The sequence below is a fragment of the Eleginops maclovinus genome, chromosome 3, assembly GCF_036324505.1.
Source record: "Eleginops maclovinus isolate JMC-PN-2008 ecotype Puerto Natales chromosome 3, JC_Emac_rtc_rv5, whole genome shotgun sequence".
Taxonomy (NCBI): Eukaryota; Metazoa; Chordata; class Actinopteri; order Perciformes; family Eleginopidae; genus Eleginops; species Eleginops maclovinus.
In genome coordinates this window covers 1,491,797-1,512,937 of record NC_086351.1, presented here as the reverse complement: position 1 = coordinate 1,512,937, position 21,141 = coordinate 1,491,797, and the positions used below count along the sequence as shown (strand labels likewise).

General features: G+C 43.0%; 1 protein-coding gene across 1 annotated transcript in view; it reads left to right on the top strand.

The window, feature by feature from the left end:
- Positions 1-21,141, top strand: part of bmper (BMP binding endothelial regulator) — a 33,829-nt gene that overhangs the window by 7,570 nt on the left and 5,118 nt on the right. The window contains 8 exon segments of the mRNA XM_063880056.1: positions 11,738-11,837; positions 13,605-13,687; positions 14,318-14,408; positions 14,961-15,043; positions 15,911-16,010; positions 16,935-17,044; positions 17,133-17,267; positions 17,357-17,461. Coding sequence (XP_063736126.1) covers positions 11,738-11,837; positions 13,605-13,687; positions 14,318-14,408; positions 14,961-15,043; positions 15,911-16,010; positions 16,935-17,044; positions 17,133-17,267; positions 17,357-17,461 — 807 coding nt within the window.

The following is a 21,141-nucleotide window of genomic DNA, read 5'->3' as shown; positions in this document are numbered from 1 at the left end:
TCGAATTCTCCTATAATGGGGCTCTATATGTCACCTTGCACACACACATTTTAAACAACTTTTCCGGTGGCTTCTGATTGGCTGTCCGGAGCCCCCCTCCTCCCGGCGGCCTGCAGTCAGACTGAGCCGTCCTCTGTGTTATCAGGCAGACATCAGCCAAAGCCCTGCTGAATGCTATCAGTCATCAGCAGGCAATGGCCGGCCTTTCATCTCTACTTTAACCCCCCCTACACACACACACACACACACACACACACATGACCCACACCCTGCACACACACACACACAGAGGAACTTACATACATTCAGGGCTTAATCTTTATTGAATTTGGCCTTCGTTTATCTCCTTAAAACTTTCTAAACTTCAGATGCACGGCTCTATTTTTGCCCTCAAGCACAAACTAATATCAGCCAGATATCACACACACACACACACACACACACACACACACACACACACACACACACACACACACACACACACACACACACACACACATATGAAACGTGAGGAGCATTTAGGTGGCATACATCCAAGTACTGCCTTTGTTTAATGTGCATAGTAAGGACTTACACAGATTGTTTGCATATAAATTGTGTATTTGTTTATTGTTAATATGAGATAAGATTATTATTGTTATTATTATTATTATTATTATTATTATTATTATTATTATTATTATTATTATTGACTTCTTAGTTCAATAGCTTGTGAAAGTCCAATTAATAATGCAAAAATTATTTGGAAAATTCAGTTTTATGTGTTGTTGGCTGAAGAAGCATGTCAAGGTTTGTTTACTGCCACTTTACAATGAAGGGTTTATAGTTAGGTCATTAATTATGTTGTGAACACTTTATTAATCATTAAGATCCTTTTATAACCAGTTCTAACAGTGTTCATACATCAACACAGGCTCACTATTTGGCATGATGACTAAGCCTTATATTGGCTACCAAGCTTCCTCCCTCTTCTTCATCAGCCAGCATCCTCAGTATCTGTTGTTCACTGAGTTGATTTCCCCCCCCATCCATCCTGATGTTCCTTGGCATCTCTTAAGCTAACTAGCCAACATAAGGCTGAGCAGTACCGGTCACAGTGGCCCTGTTTATCTCTCGTCTTATTAAAGCTGATGAATGATTTATAAAGTGTTCACAACCTGATTAATGAAGGTCCAAACTTCCACTCAGGACGTTCATTTCTTATTGTGGAGTGTGTGAGGTAAACGGCATGATCACAACTGAAAGCTGAAGCAGAAAATGAACAAATCAGAGGTTTTTAGACACGTTGAACCAGACCTTGAGCAAAAACGATCCCTCCACACTTCCTCTTCCATCATCCCTCAAATGTCCGACTCTCGCCACGTTGTCTTTAAGGGGGGGGGGGGGGGGGGGGGTGCATCAGGTCTCCAGTGTCACTCAAACATGGAGAGTTTTGCTGCTGCTGGTATTGGTGGTGGGGGTGCGGGGGGGTTTGGCTCTCCAGTTGGTCCGTAGTACCTGCTAATGGCTCTACGGGTATGGACACAAACACACACACACACACACAGACAGAAGAGGCATTGTGTGTGTGTGTGTGTGTGTGTGTGTGTGTGTGTGTGTGTGTGTCGGGGGGAGAGGCCCGGAGCTGTAATGGGGCCAGGAGTGGATGTGGCTGACAGACTGAGTGACAGGCCGGTCGCCATGACGATCCGTTATCTCGGCGAGGAGTCAGTCCGTCTCCGTCACGCTCTTCATCCTCGCCGTCTATCCGTCTGTCCATCTCCGTGTCTTTTTCCACTCTCTCATCGCTTCCCCTCGCTCGCCCACGGATCTTTTTCCTCATTTTTTTCAACGTCATTTTCTTTTATGAAGACGTTTCCTCCTCCTCAAGCGGCTTCTGATGCTGTGTGAGTGTGTGTGTGAGTGTGTGTGTGAGTGTGTGTGTCTGTGTGTGTGTGTGTGGGAGTCTGTGTGTGAGTGTGTGTGAGTGTGATTCTGTGTGTGAGTGTGTGTGTGTGTGACTGTGTGTGTGAGTGTGTGTGTGTGTGAGTGTGTGTGTGAGTGAGTCTGTGTGTGTGTGTGAGTTTGTGTGTGAGTGTGTGCATGAGTGAGTCTGTGTGTGTGTGTGTTTGTGTGTGAGTGTGTGTGTGTGTGAGTCTGTGTGTGAGTGTGTGTGAGTCTGTGTGTGAGTCTGTGTGTGAGTGTGTGTGTGAGTCTGTGTGTGAGTCTGTGTGTGAGTGTGTGTGTGAGTCTGTGTGTGACTGTGTGTGAGTCTGTGTGTGAGTCTGTGTGTGACTGTGTGTGAGTCTGTGTGTGTGTGTGTGAGTCTGTGTGTGAGTCTGTGTGTGAGTCTGTGTGTGACTGTGTGTGAGTCTGTGTGTGAGTCTGTGTGTGAGTCTGTGTGAGTGTGTGTGTGAGTCTGTATGTGAGTGTGTGTGAGTGTGTGTGTGTGTGTGTGAGTGTGTGTGTGAGTCTGTGTGTGAGTGTGTGTGTGAGTCTGTGTGTGAGTGTGTGTGTGAGTCTGTGTGTGAGTCTGTGTGTGAGTGTGTGAGTCTGTATGCTAGTCTGTGTGTGAGTGTGTGTGTGTGTGTGTGTGTGTGTGTGTGTGTGTGTGTGTGTGAGTCTGTGTGTGAGTCTGTGTGTGAGTCTGTGTGTGAGTCTGTATGCTAGTCTGTGTGTGAGTGTGTGTGTGAGTGTGTGTGTGTGTGAGTCTGTGTGTGAGTCTGTGTGTGAGTCTGTGTGTGAGTCTGTATGCTAGTCTGTGTGTGAGTGTGTGTGTGAGTGTGTGTGTGTGTGTGAGTCTGTGTGTGAGTGTGTGTGTGAGTCTGTGTGTGAGTCTGTGTGTGAGTCTGTGTGTGAGTCTGTGTGTGAGTCTGTGTGTGAGTATGTGTGTGAGTGTGTGTGTGAGTGTGTGTGAGTCTGTGTTAGTCTTCATAGCAGGTGGCACCTTGCACGAATGGGTGAATGCTGACCTGTGAGTCGTTGCAAAAAGTGATAAAAATGTTGTCCATTTACCGTCTGCTGACTTCGGCCTAGTCCACAACTTACACATCTTCTAAAGCGTCTCTCCTCTTCATCATTAAAGCATCTATCACAGCTCTAATGGGACGTAAAGCAGCAACACACCCGGGGAATCCCATCAAAGAGTTCTGATTCTGAATCCACTGCTGGGGTTCAATATGACTTTGATACCAGGACATTAAACAGCATTACAAGCTAACAGGCAGGAGCTCAAAGGTTAATCTATCACACACACACACACACATTCCTGATGCACCACACAGAGAGGAGTTTTACCCTGTGATCGATCAGAGGTGGTTTCCTGTCGTCAAACTCAAACAGTAGCGGATCAATACCGGAGGGGCGAGGTTCACCTGATAGCACTGAGCACACACCACCGCCGCTGCACTTCCTACTGCAAATATCATGCTTAATATCAGTCAGGTAACCATGAGACGGGTATTTGTTCACTTGTTTTTCAAAATAAAAGTAAGCATGCTTTCAGAGACGATAGCAATGAATGAACATGCTGCTTTATGAAGACGTTTCCTCTCCATATCCCCTTTCTCTCTGCCTCTTCTTCACTTATGTCGACTTATCTTTTCAGCTATAAACTGCTTTATATTATTTAATAGTTCAACTTTTATTAATTCCCCACTGTTTTAGTTCTGTTCAATTATTTAGTGTTGTTTAAGTTAAAGTCGTTAATATGCTTTTATTTTGAAGGCACCTTTGGGCACCTGGTGTAATTGTAAATCTTGGAGACAGGTTGTGGTGGGAGACTTATTCATGAAGTCATTGTAACCTCACTGTGACCTCTGTCTTTTGCAGGATTAAAGGATTTAAAAAGCTGATGTTTTTTTGGATAAAGATCCCTACTGCTGAATGAGTTAGCAGCACATTCAACAACAACATAATCCACTTATCATCATTTATGGGAGAACAATAACATATTTTCTCTTAGATACCGAGCTAACTTTGACTTTAAACCCTTTATTTTACACTCTTGGGTCTGCAGGCCTTCCTCCCAGGCACTTAGTGATCAACAGTGTGCAGAATTTCTCCGTGGCACTTCAAAAAAAGACGATTTATTTTTGTCTTCTCGGTGATTTTTATCTGCTTTCTGTCCAAGCATTATAGTCTGGTTGTGTTTTATGACATATATATGCATATTTTTCTAGGAGTATCAGTTCATATCTCACTAAGGAAAGTCATGTTTCTCTTGGTTGTCATTTACTTTTTTAGAAATCTCTGTAAGATGTCTTACTATTACATCAGAACTTATCGTAGATGTTAGTTTGCTGACCATGCTGGACCTCCAAACATTGTTCAAACCAACTTAACTTTAGACACCGCATTAATCAGGTTACTTTGAAGTTTTCTGTTTGAATCGTCAAAATTAGTGTACAGTAGTTTGAAATGGGATTATCTTAATACCCTTTGAAAAGTACTTGAAACAGTTGATGCTGTTGGCATTCTTCTTGAGGTTACGTCCACGACTCAGCCTTCGTGTTTGTTTGCGATTCGTCTCCTGCTCCGACCACCAGGGGGCGTCATTAACCCGTCTGCTTTGGAGCAACCGTTGGCAGATGGTTAGCCGTGTTTCTGGTTCCCATCAGCGCCTCTCTCTCTCTCTCCGCCGTCTCGTCCCTAAGCCACCGTGGCTCCTGCTCTCCGGCGGGGGGTCGCGACCTGTTTGTTTTGGAGGAAGGGTGAAAGGTGAAAGGTCACGGGGGGCATCGGGAGAGGGGAGGAGTGGAGGGTGATGTCCAAGGCCTTCAGAGGGCCTTTTTTTAAATGTATTTGTATAACTCTCAATGAATGGAAAACTTAGACGATCACCTGAATCAATTACCAAATCATAAAGTGTGGGGTCAATAAAAAATACAGCGACCCTCTAACCCGTTACAAGTGTCCATGTGACCCATACCAGCCAACCCACGGCGAGAGAATATGAACCAGTGGGGGCTCTTACACCATACTCTCTCACCCTTCCCTTTTCTTGTTGTTGTGTTGATTTTTCTCTGTTGTCATTATTAATATCTTTACGATTGATGACGTTGTTAGAGGGCCTTCAAGTGAAGAGCTTCCTCCTTACTGATCCTCTAATGTCCATCTCAGAAACAGGAGAAAGAAAAGAAATCCATTCTTTAACTGAAGTGAAATCCATCTACTTGACCTGAGTATTTTCATGTTTGTTCTACCGTTTATTTGTACTTTACTACATTTTGCAAGCCAATATTGAACCTATTGCTGCGTTAAATTGACCTGACTGCTTTAGTTTAATTACGAATAATAGCTAACAAAAAATATGAATCTACGTTGACATATAATTATATTTAGTTTCTTTTGAGTCGTCGAGGGTTATCCTATTTTTCTACAAGTTGAATACTTTCATCACATATAATATTGATATGTTGACACGAGTACAGATATCTAGGAGCAGAATATAACGTAACGAAAATAATCTCCACCTTCTCCAGCTGTGATGAACACATCCATGCATCGATAATCAGAATCCAGCAATTAATACTTATCTATACTTTTGTTACTTTAAAGACACTAATACTTTACTTTGTACTGATTTTGAATGCAGGACAGAGTATTTATACAATCAAATATTGCTTCTTTCAATGGTTGCATTCAGTGGAAGACAAAGTGATGGGTGATGATGAGGAGAAGTGAAGAAGATAAACACTGAGGAGGAGAAATAGTGAGCGCTGTCGCCCCCTAGTGGCCCAACAGAAGACCTGACAGCGTTTATTCGACACACGAAGAGGAAGTATTTAAATGTGGATTAAAACGTTAAAGGATTCAGGTTTTAGGATTCTGTCAGTGTTTTAACGATCAGTTTAGTCAATGTTGTATCCAATAGTAAAGCAAATCACTTATTGTCTGCAATTTACTGATTTGAAATGTATATTTGTGACGTATTCCTACCTGAAAAACATCCTTTTCTAGGACTTTAACAGCACATAGGATGTACTTTTACACGTTTCTTTTTTGTGCAGCTGAACACAACATGAACTTTGTGTAAGTGAATTACTGTAGTTGACCTTAACGTTCACTAAACGAGTTAGTAAAGATTGAATTCAGCTGATTGAATTTCAAAATGCTGTGTATAAGATCTGATTTTAAGGCTGTTTTAGTCTCACATGGAAACCTTGTTCAGTGATGATCTTCCTGCACGTGCTTTGTGAATTCCAACCTAAAATTCCTGAAGTTGTTATTTTTATTTAATAGGATATCTGCACATTTTATTTTGGCGGGGTCATTTGAAATAATTAAATCAAAGCACACTGAAGCCGGTTGATTTAGGGAAATGTATTCAAAGTCTTTGTGTCTCAGGACGGTAGCATCTAAACACTTGACCACTTCCCCTTTCTCTGACACACACACTTACGAGCATACCAACGCGTTATCCCACTGTGTGTGTGTCTATATGCGTGTGTTGGGGGGTTGGGGGCGCCGTCACCCTCGGCGACAGACAACCGTCCAGTGGACCGGCCTCGGTGCCGCGGTGGTATGTCGAGTGTTTATAAGGCGTGGTGACCCGGTGTGACCATTGACCCCAAGACAAGAGGGGTGAGAGTGAGGGGGGGTCACATGTACTCACACCACCCTGTGCTAATGGGTAACAGAGGGGAGAAAGAAAGACATGACCATGGTTCTTAAAGGACCAATCCTGTGTTTCTTTTGTGTTGATTCAACCCAAATCCCATCTATTCTACATGGCGGATGCTAACAAGTGTGTTAATGAGAAGACTCAACGTCATCACGCCCAACATTAGCCGCCTTCAGCTTAGCGGTGGTGAGGTGAAGTCATGTGACCGTGCTGTACTTCCTTTATCAACACGGTCTCACTCCCTTTGCGTCAAAGAGGGCCGCTTGGTCAGAGTCCTTTTGAGCGCAGTTCTGACACACTAGGTCTCCTTCAGCTTCATAAACTGACCCAAAGAGCTTTCAACTGATTGCAATGTATTCCCATCCGCGGCGGTATCGGACGCCCAGGGAAGCACCGCATCCCCCTGTGTCGGACTAACCTCGTGATTAGTCAACAAGCTTTGTGATTGGATGTTTGAGTGGCAGCGCTTCTCTACGTTGATACTGCAGGGAAAACAAAGCTTTCATACTTTATTCCGCCTGTGCTTGCTTTTCTTGCCATCACATAAATGCATTGTAATAAATGGTTCGGCTGCACTATATTACACATTTGCCATAGTTCTTGATGTATCGAGCCCTAATTGAAGACTTGGATAAACCAGGACTCCTACAAGGTAACTGGATGCATGACGTGGATCATAAATAGCCTATAACCTTAACTAAACAACATGTTTAATTTCTCTTCACACAATACGAGTCCTTGCAGTATCAATATTAATTCGGCTGACTTTCATATTTGATCAAATCGGTAGATGGCTATATTTGAATATGTGTTTCGGGCTAACCAGACCAAAAAAAGTACATACCAACAGTCTTGGGAGCGATAGCTGGAGCAAAGTCCAGATCACAGTCAGGGTCAGGAGCATCAGCAGGGGGTTGAGTGTTCCCACTGCAGCCAGCTGTATCATAAAAAACACTTTTCATTTATACCATTCAATTCTGCTACTTGACCCTTACAAAGAGTTATGTTTTCATTGATTTAATAGATGAAAGTGAATAGAAATATATATCTTATACTGACCCTGATTGGACTCATTCCTGGTTGACCGTGGTCTTGCAAAGATCAAGTTTCCCTCATATCTCTCTTCTTCCAGCGCACCAGAGGCACTGCTGGGCTGCTGTTGATGCTGTTGATGCTGTTGATGCTGTTGATGCTGTGGCTGCTGTTGATGCTTTTGCTGCTTCCGCTTTCTGACACAAATCATCAGCACTTTGTAGGTCATCCCTGAACTCTTTCTGCTCAACCAGCTCATCTGCGCTTCTCAGGAGATCCTGGAGTTCAGAATCACTCATTATAGCGAAGACAGAGACACAAAAGAAAGACTGGCAACAGAGTTAGACAGAGAAAGAAAGAGAGAGACAAGAAGAGACAGTACAACACAAGGACAGTTTAACAAGACAGACTTGGCTCTTAAAAGTGCCTTTGGGTTGTTTTGTTTTGGAAAAACCAGGGGTTGTTTTTAGTAGAACAAATTGCAGGATCTGTAGAGAGAAAACAACAGAATTTAGAAACTCAAAACTAAACAAACAACACCAGTATAAATGCTGTTGTTTACAACTTCCCTACTTGGCTAATAACCAAGAATCAATTTAATCAAATTGTATTTGAAGGGAGACTAGTAAGACTATATTTCCATGACATGATGGCTGCCATGAAATCATTTTCATTGATGCTTATTATTAAGACTGTTGTCACACAGCAAAATCACTGTTACCAGTCATTTAAATAAGTAACGTACAACAATTATAAAAGTATTAATAATAATAAGAAAAGATGAATGCAAAGTATTAGAAATAACACTAATTATTAATAATGTATCACCACCATTATTTGTTCATATTAGCCATTTTTAATACAAATATGTATCCTTGATCTTTAAATTCTGCAGGCATGGATTGAAGCTTAAACATTTTCTAAAGTAATCATTTTTATGACAGAAACCACTCTTGGCTATTAGGCCTCTTCCTCAGGTATAATTTGGTCAGTTCTCACAGACCACATTATGTCATCTTGACATGGTTAACAACATTTAGTAACAGCAGTTCAAAGTTCAACTTTATTTTGGTAGCTAGCTCACGGGGAGTACTATTTAAGTACGTTACTTTGTGATATTTGGATTACATCCTGTATAATTGAGTTACTCTACCCCAGAAACAACATTTGCGATGATGAAATAATAATAATAACTCTTATTATTCGTGTCTAAGTGTATCGTATTTCCTATAACTCTCTTACCCATGCGGTTACCTTGATTCTGAAGAATTGCGACTGCGTCAGATTTAGCAAAGGCACCGCTTTTACCACGACAGCCGAGCATTGTGGGTAGTGTAGTGTCTTTGGCCATCCAAAACAAAAGCATTGTACACTATTTAAACCAATCAATGTTGTATATTAGAAAGGACACTCTGGTGTTTTTGAGTTAATGAATTGTGCAGATATCCCTGTAAAAGGAATCGACAGTAAGGAGAGAGGTGACTGAATTTACAAAGCGGACATAAGAAATGAACACATGTTTTACTGCTGTCTGTGGCTTCGTCCATTTGTATTGCAAAACGATTTCTTTCAGTTTTTCCGTGAGTTGTGCTTCAATGTCATTGGAAATGTCGCAAATTCGTCTTGCAACTGTGTCGTTTGACAGGGGGATGGTTTTTAACTTCGCAGCGCTTTTCTCATCAAGCATAATTGACACCATGTCAACGGCAGCGGGGAGAATAAGTTGCTCAGCTATCGTGTGTGGTTTCTTGCACTGGGCAACTCTATATGCGACTCTGTATGATGCCATTTGTGCTGTACTATTCACTGACGCAGCTTTCACCATTCGCGTTTCCTGCTGACGGTATTCGGTGAGTTTTCGTTGAAAACAAATGATGGGTTTATCAACGTGAGTTGGGTGTGATGTCTCCAAGTGTCTGCACCATTTGTTTGGCCTCATACTGTCTGCTGCCAGTTGTCGAAGACACAGAAAGAACACACACGGGTCGCTCCTCATCACCCACCTCAGCTACAGTGAATCCTAAAGCAAGATACGCTTCATCATACTTTCTCTTTGGTTGGCATTTCGATTGGTTTGGCCCGTCTGTCTTCTCTTTCTCTGTTGTCGCCGAATCGCCAACTTTTGTTGCCCTTGTAACAAACTTGTCCATTTTGAACCTTAAACGATATAGCCTACACACGTCTGCTGCCCTGTTGTTCTGTTGTCATTATTCCGCCGCAATTAACATGCCGAAGTCCAGCCTATTATTCGCACTATGGTTCCAGGCAAGCTTTTTTTTGTTTTGTTGCTGGTTTCCTATCTAATGTTCTTTTCACATGTTTAGGACAATTACAGAATCCATTGTGAGTGAGCTTTATCGGCAAAACAGAAAGGAATGACCAAAAAAAAAAAGCTATTTCCTTCTGATTCCATGCGCCCCACCTGCACTACCTCCGCGCCCACACTTTGAGAAACGCTGATCTAAAGCATAATTATTCAGAAAGTTGGTAGCATTATAGGCACACAAAAAATACACAGTGTCTGTTGCTTTTTATTTTAGTCACTTTAAAGGAAGATTAAATCTCTTCCTTCAGATATCTTCCTACAGCTCCAATTGCTCAAGGATGAACACATATGATCTTCGTTAAGGCTCTACTTCCAAACATTTTCCAGCCTGTCGCTCTGCTGTTTGACCAGACTCTCACCTCTGTGGTCTGCATCCCCCCCCCCCCCGTTTTATTTTTAAAGTGAGTGAGAGGGATCCTGGTGCTGTGGTCGGACGGTGGTTTGGTTAAGCCCATAAATGTAGGACAAATGACATTTGCAAATTACCAATTATAATACCCAAATCGGGCTTATAGCCTGAAACAACTTCCCCCAGGCTATCGCCACATTTCACTTTTGCAGAATATTGCCTCTAGCTTATTTTACCATAAAAGTGTCCCATATGTTTCTGGGAGAATCTAAGCAGATTGAGTCCCTTTTCTGTCTTTTATCTAACCGCTTATTTAACTTTCTCCTCTCTTCCCCTCCCCTCCCTCCATGACTTCATGTCCTCAGTGTGGTTGGGGTTTAGTTGGAGCTGCTGCTGCTGCTATATTAAACCACCCCGATTTATTTTTCGCCCTCCCTTTGATCCGTCCTCGTTAGAGCCGCAGGGCCACGGGACCCGCCAGCTTGCACTTTATAAACCCTCGCAGTGTGTAAAATAAAACACACACACACACACACACACACACACACACACACACACACACACACACACACACACACACACACACACACACACACACACACACACACACAGCATGTGGATAAAGTCAGCAATAAAAGCTGGGTGTGAAAGTGGAGCGGATTAAACAGGCGCAGTCCCACACTGCAGGCGGAGTGTCTGAAGGTGACAGGAGGGTTGTGGACTTGGTGAGAAAATTCACAGCTAAAACTGTGAACATTGGGTCATTTTTACTCCAGAAACACACACTGCAAACGTCCGTGTCGGGTTTTGATAGCAGACTGGTTTATCTGCTGGCATGGAAACATTACAAGTCCTAGTTTAGTGAGTTTTTATCTGGCATTGCTGCTCAAGTGGGGACAAAGTCCAGAAATATTGAATGTGTGACCATGAAACTCTTTTGTTATGAAGTTCCACCATCAAGCTGGAGTTGGTTTCAGAAAAAAAACACTCCTTTTGTTGGCGTTGCCTGATCCAACATCACATACAGTCCTGTTGAGCAGTTGATGAAATGTTGAGGGTTAAACTCATTTCTCAGGATTCTTATTTAATTATTCATAAAGATGTTAAAGTACTTCAGGAGGCATAAAGGGAAACATGTCATTGGGTTGCTAACTGTAAGTAAAATGCAAAAAAATAGGTTATGTCTTACTCCACACACAAAATAAATAACCATATATATGATTTTAGATTTTTTATTGGATATGTAAGGAGCAGGATTGAATTGGTTTTAACTTCCAACTATGAAAAGTAAAAAGACCAAGAGAAGAACAACTCAAACTGAACAAAAACAGATGAAAAAAGTGTGTTTTTAACAATGAGAATCCATGAAAATAAACTCACTTACCTCTTCCTCTCTCCTTCCTCCTCCTCTTCCTCCTCTCTACAGGAGGGTAAGGCGGACTGTAAGCAGGAAAAGTGTCCTCTGGTTTCGGAGGATTGTGCTCTGGTGGTGAAACAGACCGGCGCCTGCTGTGAGAGATGTAAAGGTGAGACACAAAGCCAGAGTAAACAAAACAACAAAACTGTAATATTCACAGGTTTGTGAGAAAACAGTCATCTGACCTCAGCTGATCAGTCCTAGACTATATCACAATTGTCTTTCCACTGATGTCCACACAAGTTAAAAAGTAGGTGTTACGTCACTTCCATGTTGCTACAAATGCTAAGCATGCTAACAGATGCTTAAAATGCTAAAAACGTTAGAACTTTGGAGGAGGTTTCTGGTCTATTGGAGCTATCAAAGCTAGTGCCTTCTCTATAAATATAACACACACACACACACACACACACACACACACACACACACACACACACACACACACACACACACACACACACACACACACACACACACACACACACACACAGGTAGTAAACATCCTCTCTACTCTATAATCAGGATGCTAAATCAAAATGCTAAACATGCTAACAGATGCTAAACACATTAGGTGACACTAAAAAGTTTGGACTTTGGAGGATGTGTCTTCTTAAAATAATAACACACACACACACGAACACACACCTAGCTCAGAGCAGGGTGCGGCACTTTTGTTTGTGGTTCGGTTTTACGATGCAGCACTTCGTCAAGAGGCGGCTAACGAGCTCCTCTCGGACATGGAAAGCCCCTCGTCGCCATGACAGCCCGTGTTAGTTTACGGTTGTGTGGTCGACTTGTGGTCGCCGTGACCGGGTTTAGGACCCCCGACTCCAACATTTCACATCTCTGCTTTTTCACTTTCATGAAATCATACACACTTAAAGAGAGACTGGGTCACTTTATTGGGGACAAATTGCATTTTATAGGGTCTTAATAAACCACTTTATATTTGTAGGAGGATTTAGTTATTGTATTCGAAATAAATAATAAAAAACGTCATATTATTAAAAAATGTACAATCACTTGAAGTTTATTTTGGTCATTCTCAACGACCAACACATTTGTTTAAAGTGATAAATACACAAAACAAGTCCTTTCTTTCTAAATAATGTCAAACTTCAGCAATGTATTATTCCACCTACCCTTTGAAAGAACTTGTTTGTACAATTCCTATTAAATGAATACATCCTACAAAAATCCCCCCAAAATGTATATACACACACTAATCCTATAGAAAAAGCTCTATGAAGTGCAGTTTAAAGCCCACCAAACCTCTACATTTCTAGAGTTTATTTATAAGAAGTTAAAGATCTCATCTATTGACGGAAGATGAATCTGTGTTACTGAGGGCTGACTGTATGAAGAGGAATGGGTCTCTGCGGGACCTCCTGCCATCTAATCTCATCTTTTTATATTTCTACTGGACGTCCTCCTCTGGTTTCCTGTGAGGAAAGCAGATCGATGTTTGTGATCAGGTTTCATTCACATTGATCCGAGCCCACTGACTGTAAATGGGACGAAATGAATAGGCTTCTCATTCAGTGCCGAGCTGAGCGGTCTGATCTGTCCGGGCATGTAACGTGAGAACGAGAGGGTGGCAACAAAGCCAATCTCATCAAGTTACCACAACTTGGATTTGGATTTTACATCATTTAACTCTGCAATTTCAGTTTGAGCCGCACACAATGAGCAATCATCAGCTATAGTATACTTAGATGTCTCAATTGAAAGTCATGTTTGAAACTTTAAAGGTGAATTTAGATTTGTACATGTTTTACGGAGCTCTGAAGAGTCGGACTCTAATTCTGTGTTTTGCGTTGTGTGAACAATCATAAAATGAATAACGTATGACTGTTTCTCTCTCTTCTTCTCTCAGGTTGTATGTTGGACGGGCGATCCTACAACAGCTCTGTGTCCTGGACCACCTCCACCAAACCCTGCATCACCAGACGCTGCCAGGTGAGTGTGTGTGTGTGTGTGTGTGTGTGTGTGTGTGTGTGTGTGTGTGTGTGTGTGTGTGTGTGTGTGTGTGTGTGTGTGTGTGTGTGTGTGTGTGTGTGTGTGTGTGTGTGTGAGTGAAAGTACTGTTGTTACACGAAGGTAGAGATAAAGGCGGAGGAAGGACAAAGGTATTAACGAAAGGGAGAAAGGAAGGAAGGAAGGAAGGAAGGAAGGAAGGAAGGAAGGAAGGAAGGAAGGAAGGAAGGAAGGAAGGAAGGAAGGAACACACATTGAAAGGAAAGAGGCGGAGAAGTAAGAGACAACAAAAGAGGGTGCAAGAGATTTTAAAAATCAAGGAAGGAAGGAAGAAAAAGAAAGGGAAAGGAAACAGGAGACGAGAGGGTAGCCAAGTAAGAAAATGAAGGATGGAAGAAAGCAAATACGCAGGAGGGAAAAACACATAAAGAAAGGGTTAAGGAAAAGGTCAAACTATGTATTATATGAAGTAAAGACAGAAAGGAAAAGGGAAGGAACAAGGAAAGGAAGCAAGGAGCTGAGGAAACATTAAAAGACTAGGGAAGCAGGAGGACATAAGAGCCTTGGATAAATACTAAACTGAAGATTTTGTTCCCCTGCTGGTTGTGACAGGAAGGTGTGATCACTGAGGCGGACTTTCAGTGTGTCGTTCACTGCAGGAACCCAAAAATCCACCCCAAGAAGTGTTGCCCCACCTGCCCCAGTGAGTCCTGAGCCCCTCACACACACAGCGTTACCGGAACACACCTTTGAAAGGAAATAGAGCTTTTAATGGCTTTAAGGACTCCTGGCTATAGGAGAAGGTATTTTGAATGAATAAAGTCCAGGTTTACCACTTTCTATTTGACTTTTTTACATCAAGGTAAATAAAACACCTGAATTATGTTTAATTATTTGGCCAAATTCATCTTAAGTTCACCCAGTATCGAGTCTTGATTCCTTATTTTGTGTAATTTATGCGTTTGAATTCACTTTAAGACCCTCAGCACACTGGATTAATTCAAAACAGGACATTAATTAAACTAATTATTTACAGAAATTGACATTTTTTGCATTCCTTGCCTCTAATATTTTGAATTATTCATTATAAACGTTTTCATTTAGTTACAGAATCTGGGGAGTAAAATACCTCAAAGCTTGAATCAAATTAAGTACAATTATTTGTAAAATGGTTCTGGATAGGAGTGAGAGGTACAGGGAGGATACAGAGTGTTGGGGAATTTAAATAAAAAAGTGTGTGTAACTTTTTCTGCAGGTTGCATCTTTGAGGGTCGCCTGTACAAAGAGAAGGAGGAGTTCAGTCCTGAGGGCAAACCCTGCATCAAATGCACCTGCACTGTGAGTACACACACACACACACACACACACACACACACACACACACACACACACACACACACACACACACACACACACACACACACACACACACCCTATGTATGAGTTTTTGTGAGTCGCGCCTTTTTTCTCCAAATAAGTTAGTTTGGCGTCTCCTGGGAGTCATACAACTCTTGGTTGGAACAACATCCGCTTCCTAATTAATTTCCTCCTCTTCCTCCCTCCCCCTCCTCACCCCTTACTCTCCCGTTAGACAAACACACCCCACAGGTACGTCCATAAACACATTAATTAATGTGTTTGCACCTAGTTGTGGAGACCTGCAGGCTCATTAACACATAAACACACACACACACACACACACACACACACACACACACACACACACACACAGTTTGCTCTGATGACACATACATATTGTGCATAAATCGTGTATTTTCTGTACCCTGCTGATAAACTGACCGTCCATTGACTTTACATTGTGCAAAGAATGTATTATATTGGTATTTCCTTCCGTTTGTCAGCAATGACATAAAGAATATATAGGACAACACTGTTAAATTTAGACCACGCATTTTGAAGCTCACAAACTGAAGTTTCTGAAGACTTCTATAGCATTGAACACTTTGTGACTATAGTAAAAATATAAGGTGCTTTTAATGTTTCACTTCCATCATACATGTAATAAAGTCACGCATTTAGAAGGAATTACAATTGTTTCTGCTATTTTTTCCCAAATATGAACTAAATGATGATGCTTAAACTTGGATGGGATGACAGCACCTTAATGCTACCTTTGTGCCCAAGAGAAATCCTGCAGGAGGATGATCACATGTTAGTTACTTTTGAATAATGTTTTTCCTCCAGGGAGGGCGGACTCTCTGCATGAGGGAGGTGTGTCCTGTCCTCTCATGCCCCGCCCACCTCAGCCACACCCTCCCCGGACAGTGCTGCCCCAGATGTCTCGGTAAGGACCCTCAACCTCCTCTCTCACCTGTCCTTAACCACCTGTTAAACCTCCACAGGAGCCTAACGCGTCGACACCAAGCCGATGTTTTCAAAACTGATTTCCACATAGTGTCTGGAATCATTTAAGCTGATTGCCTCTTTGTTTGGAGGTTATTCCGATCACCTGTTGGCTCCTCATTAGTAATTGAGAGCAGGTCGATGCATTAACTCTTGGCCTATCAGGGTGAGAGGATGCTCTTTTCTTGGGGGAGTCTTTGATTTAATGCACACTGTAATTTAACAGATATTATCAACCAGAGACTCTGGTCTTCAGTCCCTTTTGAAACGTTATCATCTTTTGACTGATTGAGGAGGATTTGGAGCACTCTGAAACCCCGTTGGATTGAAAACACTTCCTGTATCCGGGCAGATTTATGTGCTATTTATTTTTGCCTGTCGATAAGCTAATGCAGGCTTTGTTCTGTTTTATTTAAACCCTTTTCATGTGGTAATAAAGTGCATTTTCTGTTGGCTTGTTTTCATTGTTAAGGTGCTTGTGTGTTGTGTGGTTTGAGACTGACATCTTGGTCATCAGTGCCTCACCACAACCTGCCATCTGACACCCGTCAGTTATCCAAACACTGTATTTTTTTTACCTTAATTATTAAAGAAAACAGTGTTTAAGCTGCTGTTTTGGAATGAAATCTGCAGACATTAAGCACATGGTCTACCATTATTTTACGTTTGAGCTGTTCGTCTTCTTCAATTGACTTTACATTGACTTGCACCCTTCAAAATTCTGAATGCACTCTCGAATAACAACGGCTGAAACCAAAACGTAAAGCTTATACTTGTGCAAGCTAAACAAAAAAACACCTTTAAAAGAAAAATAAATGACTTGTTTTCGTGATATCTGACTCTCTCCTCTCTCCTCCTCCGTCAGGTCAGAGGAAGGTGTTCGATCTGTACTCGGGAAGCTGCCTGTTCCACAGTGAAGTCTTTGAGAACGGCACGTCCTTCTCACACGACAACTGCACCACCTGCACCTGCAAGGTAACGGTCTGCACCTCCATCAGACCATCAGGGAGTCCCTTTACCTGTTCTTCTGTCCTACAGCTGAGTCTGTTTTTATTCCTCTCAGGACTCAACGGTGGTGTGCAACAAGCGGTGCTCTCGGCCCGGGAGCTGCCAGGGCGAGCACTGCTGTGACGGGTGCTTGTGCTATGTGAAGGTGGAGGAGGTGAAGTACTGCAGGGTCCGCAACAAGATCTACAGGGTGAGCAGCTCGTGGAATGATTGGATAATGGATGAGTTAAAGGTGTGTGGTTGGATGTGTCCTGATGGTGGTGTGTTTCCATCCCGCAGGAAGGAGACATGTGGTCCTCCGTCAACTGCACTCTGTGTGCCTGCGTCAAAGGAAGCATCGAGTGTCGGCCCAAACAGTGTGTACCAATAACCAGCTGCCCCTCGGTGAGTGACAGGCCCGTCGGCCAATCACACTCCTACGTTCCGTTTACACATTTTACATCAACCTGCCTCCACCCTTTCTCTGTCAGTCCACTTTATCTGCTTTCCTCTCTCTGTCTCACCCTTTACTGCCCATGACTAACGCCATCATGTTCACTTCACATGCACAACGCCTCCAATGGACGAGGAGTTACTCGCTCAAATTGTTCATATTCCCCGAGATATGCTTCCCCTTTCTGTGTGAAATTCAGGAGGTATGACAGATGTATCGGATACATTAATGTCAGTGTTGTAACAGAAGTTAGATCCCCTTTCATGCAGGGGATCATGTCTCTCGATTGAACATTACTTCTCTATAACGATGAAGTTTTTCCATATCGTATAAGATCGCCTTTTTACAGAATGAGTGATCTTACGAGCAGCTGAAGGTTGGCGTTCACTGTCTAACGCTCTGGGAACTTCTAGAAGGCCGAAACAGTGAGTTACTGACAGGTTTACTCACTCAGATCTCACCGTTTCCTCTTTCCAGAGTTATATTTTCCTTAGGATCGATTTGATACTTGTTATCAGCCGATACCACCGGTCTTTCTGATGCATTTATGGCAGATTTGTGATGAATTTGGATCCACGTTCATGCAGGTATCAGCGTTTCGCAGAAGACACACACTTGGTTTTGAAACTGTTTGTCCTCTGCAAAAGATTTGTAGAAATTCTGTGATCTTACGACAACTGAAGCGTGGGGTTCGCTGTCCAACGCTCTGGGAACTTCTGCAGGAGGAAGGTCTGTGCTGCATTCACTCACCATGCAAAAACAGGCATCAAAATGACGAAGCTAGCCTGATTTACTCTCAGATTTACACTCTCAAATCATGTTTCCAGAGTTAGTTTTCAGAGTTAGTTTTCCTTTCCTGTGCAATTTAGATCTTGTTATGAGGAGATATGACAGATCTGATCTTTTCTGGCAGATTTATGATAAAAGCTAGATCCTCTTTCATGCAGGGGATACACTTCCCAGGACTTTTCAGGAAGAGTTATATTGCTCCTCTGCCATAGATCAGTAGCAATTGCTCTGGAAACTTCTGCCGTTCACTTCCCGTAGAAAAGCGCCTCAAAGTGGTGACAACAGCCTGATTTACCGGCGGATTTTCTCATTTAAAATCCAGACATTTTCAACTTGGACTCATTTGATACTTGTTATTAGGCGATATGTCAGATCTGTCTGATGCATTTATGGCAGATTTATGATAGAAGTTAGATCAACTTTCCTGCAGGGGATGAGTGTCCTGCCAAAAGACACACGGTCAGGTATCGAACCTGTCACTTTCCTTCTCTATAAATTAAAATCAGCTTCCCTTTCAGTCTACATTTGATACTTGTTATTAGGAGATATGTCAGATCTATCTGATACAGGTTTGGCAGATTGAGGATTAGGGTAGATCCCCTTTTCTTCACGGGATCGGTGTCTTGCCACACTTCCCAGTACTTCTCCAGATCTTTCCTTTATACACAGTCTACGGTCTATCCTCACCACATTAGTGATCTTATGAGCAGCTGAGGCGTGGCGTTCAGGAACTTCTGGCAACAGGAAGGTTTAGCGCTGCGTTCACCTGTCGCAGGGGTCGCTCGGGGGTTGTCTGTCGGCCGGCGGGTGATGGAGTGGATTCCTCGCATACCGTCCGCTCGCTACCGCTCGCGCAGTCAGAGCCGGCGTCGGCGTGAGTCCAAGTTCACAGGCTTCCAGCGGTTACAGCAAGCCTTCACCTGCTGTGGTGGTTAGACCGGGCGACTGCAGGGAGAGGCAGGTGGTCCGGGCTGGGGTCTGTCTCAGAGGGAAGGACACTACACTACCAGCTGTTGATTTATTACGGCAGAAACAAACTGTGTGTCGTTGGCTCGGGAAGCAGATAGGTGCATATGATGTTGTACCTGGACTGGAGGTCACAGCATGCAAACTCACACACCTGTCCAAAGTTATCATGGCTGTGAATAGTCCCCACAGTCCACCTCAGACACACACACACACAGACACACACACTCCCATGCTGTCAGCCTGCGGTCAGCAGCAGGTCGGCAGAGTGTGTGCGTCCCTTTGGAGACAGCGTGTCTCCTAACAGCCTTTTGTCTGTGTGACGTTTGAGTGACAGCAGAAGAAGAGGTTCCCTATATTTAGGCCCCTGAAAACCTGTGTGTGTGTGTGTGTGTGTGTGTGTGTGTGTGTGTGTGTGTGTGTGTGTGTGTGTGTGTGTGTGTGTGTGTGTGTGTGTGTGTGTGTGTGTGTGTGTGTGTGTGTGTGTGTCCTCAGTTTGTCAAAAGGCAGCCCTCTTCAAAGAGAGAGAGTGGCCTTTGTGCCGAGGTTAGAACTCTGGAGTTTGTATTGAGTGTGCAGAGAACGTCTGTAGGTGATGACAGGTGTGTGTGTGTGTGTGTGTGTGTGTGTGTGTGTGTGTGTGTGTGTGTGTGTGTGTGTGTGTGTGTGTGTGTGTGTGTGTGTGTGTGTGTGTGTGTGTGTGTGTGTGTGTGTGTTGTGTGTGTGTGTGTGTGTGTGTGTGTGTGTGTGTGTAAGAGAAAGACAGGGGGGAAAAGAGTGTGTGTTTGTGCAAATGAAGGGCTTCCCTGAGGCAACAAAAACTAAGTGTGTGAAAGAGTCCTCTGATCGGCACTTCTGATGGAAGTTGAAACATACTGTACACACACACACACACACACACACACACACGCAGAGGTTCCTGTTACACTGACAGAGTTCAGCGGTTGGAGTATCGGTGTCTCTGCGGTCGTCCTGGTTTGACTGTGAACTCGTCAGATTGGGAACTTTTCTTCCGTTTCAATCTTTCATGTCCCGTCTATTTGACTGACGGCAGGAAAACAAACGCTGCACCGTGTGTGTGTGTGTGTGTGTGTGTGTGTGTGTGTGTGTGTGTGTGTGTGTGTGTGTGTGTGTGTGTGTGTGTGTGTGTGTGTGTGTGTGTGTGTGTGTGTGTGTGTGTGTGTGTGTGTGTGTGTGTGTGTGTGTTACACCGGCCATCAAAACGCTGTGGGAAAATGTGTCAGTTTAACCGTGTGCTGCGTGGATATCTGCAGAAGTATTTTACCAGCTGTTATCTGTCACCATTTAGGGGTTGTCGTGTTTATTTGCTGAATTGCACCTCACTTGCTTTTTTGGTCACTAAATTAAACTGGACAGATGAAAAGATAATGTAAGATTTGTCCAGTATGGAAGTAAATGCTGCAGACTGGACTTGATAAACCACTTGGCAGATAAATGTATTGTGTGCTCGATTCCTCCTGCGGAAAAACCGAAACAGGTTCCACGTGAAATCTGAATGTATACTCACAGAAGAATCAACTTTTTGCCCGAGGAAGCAGACATTTGGCGTAAAGGTCAAGTGTTTTTGAGGTTGTTAGTGCTTGAATGGATGCATGTGTTTGTTTTTTGTTGTCGTTTGTTATTTCGTTGCAAACTTAAAATGATCTAGTCGAGCCAAAAACGTTCTCCTAACCCTGGAAGTAGACGTAGGTTCCTCTGAGTCTTCCTCACTGCTTACAATAAGGTAGAAACTGTCACAGCCGCTGGAGCTATGTGAGGTTACAGACCGTTTGAGTAAGTTTAGTAAAATAATAATGCCTTTTCTCAAACTCAAAGAAACTGTACAGTAGAAATTCCTAAAAACTAAATAAAAGCT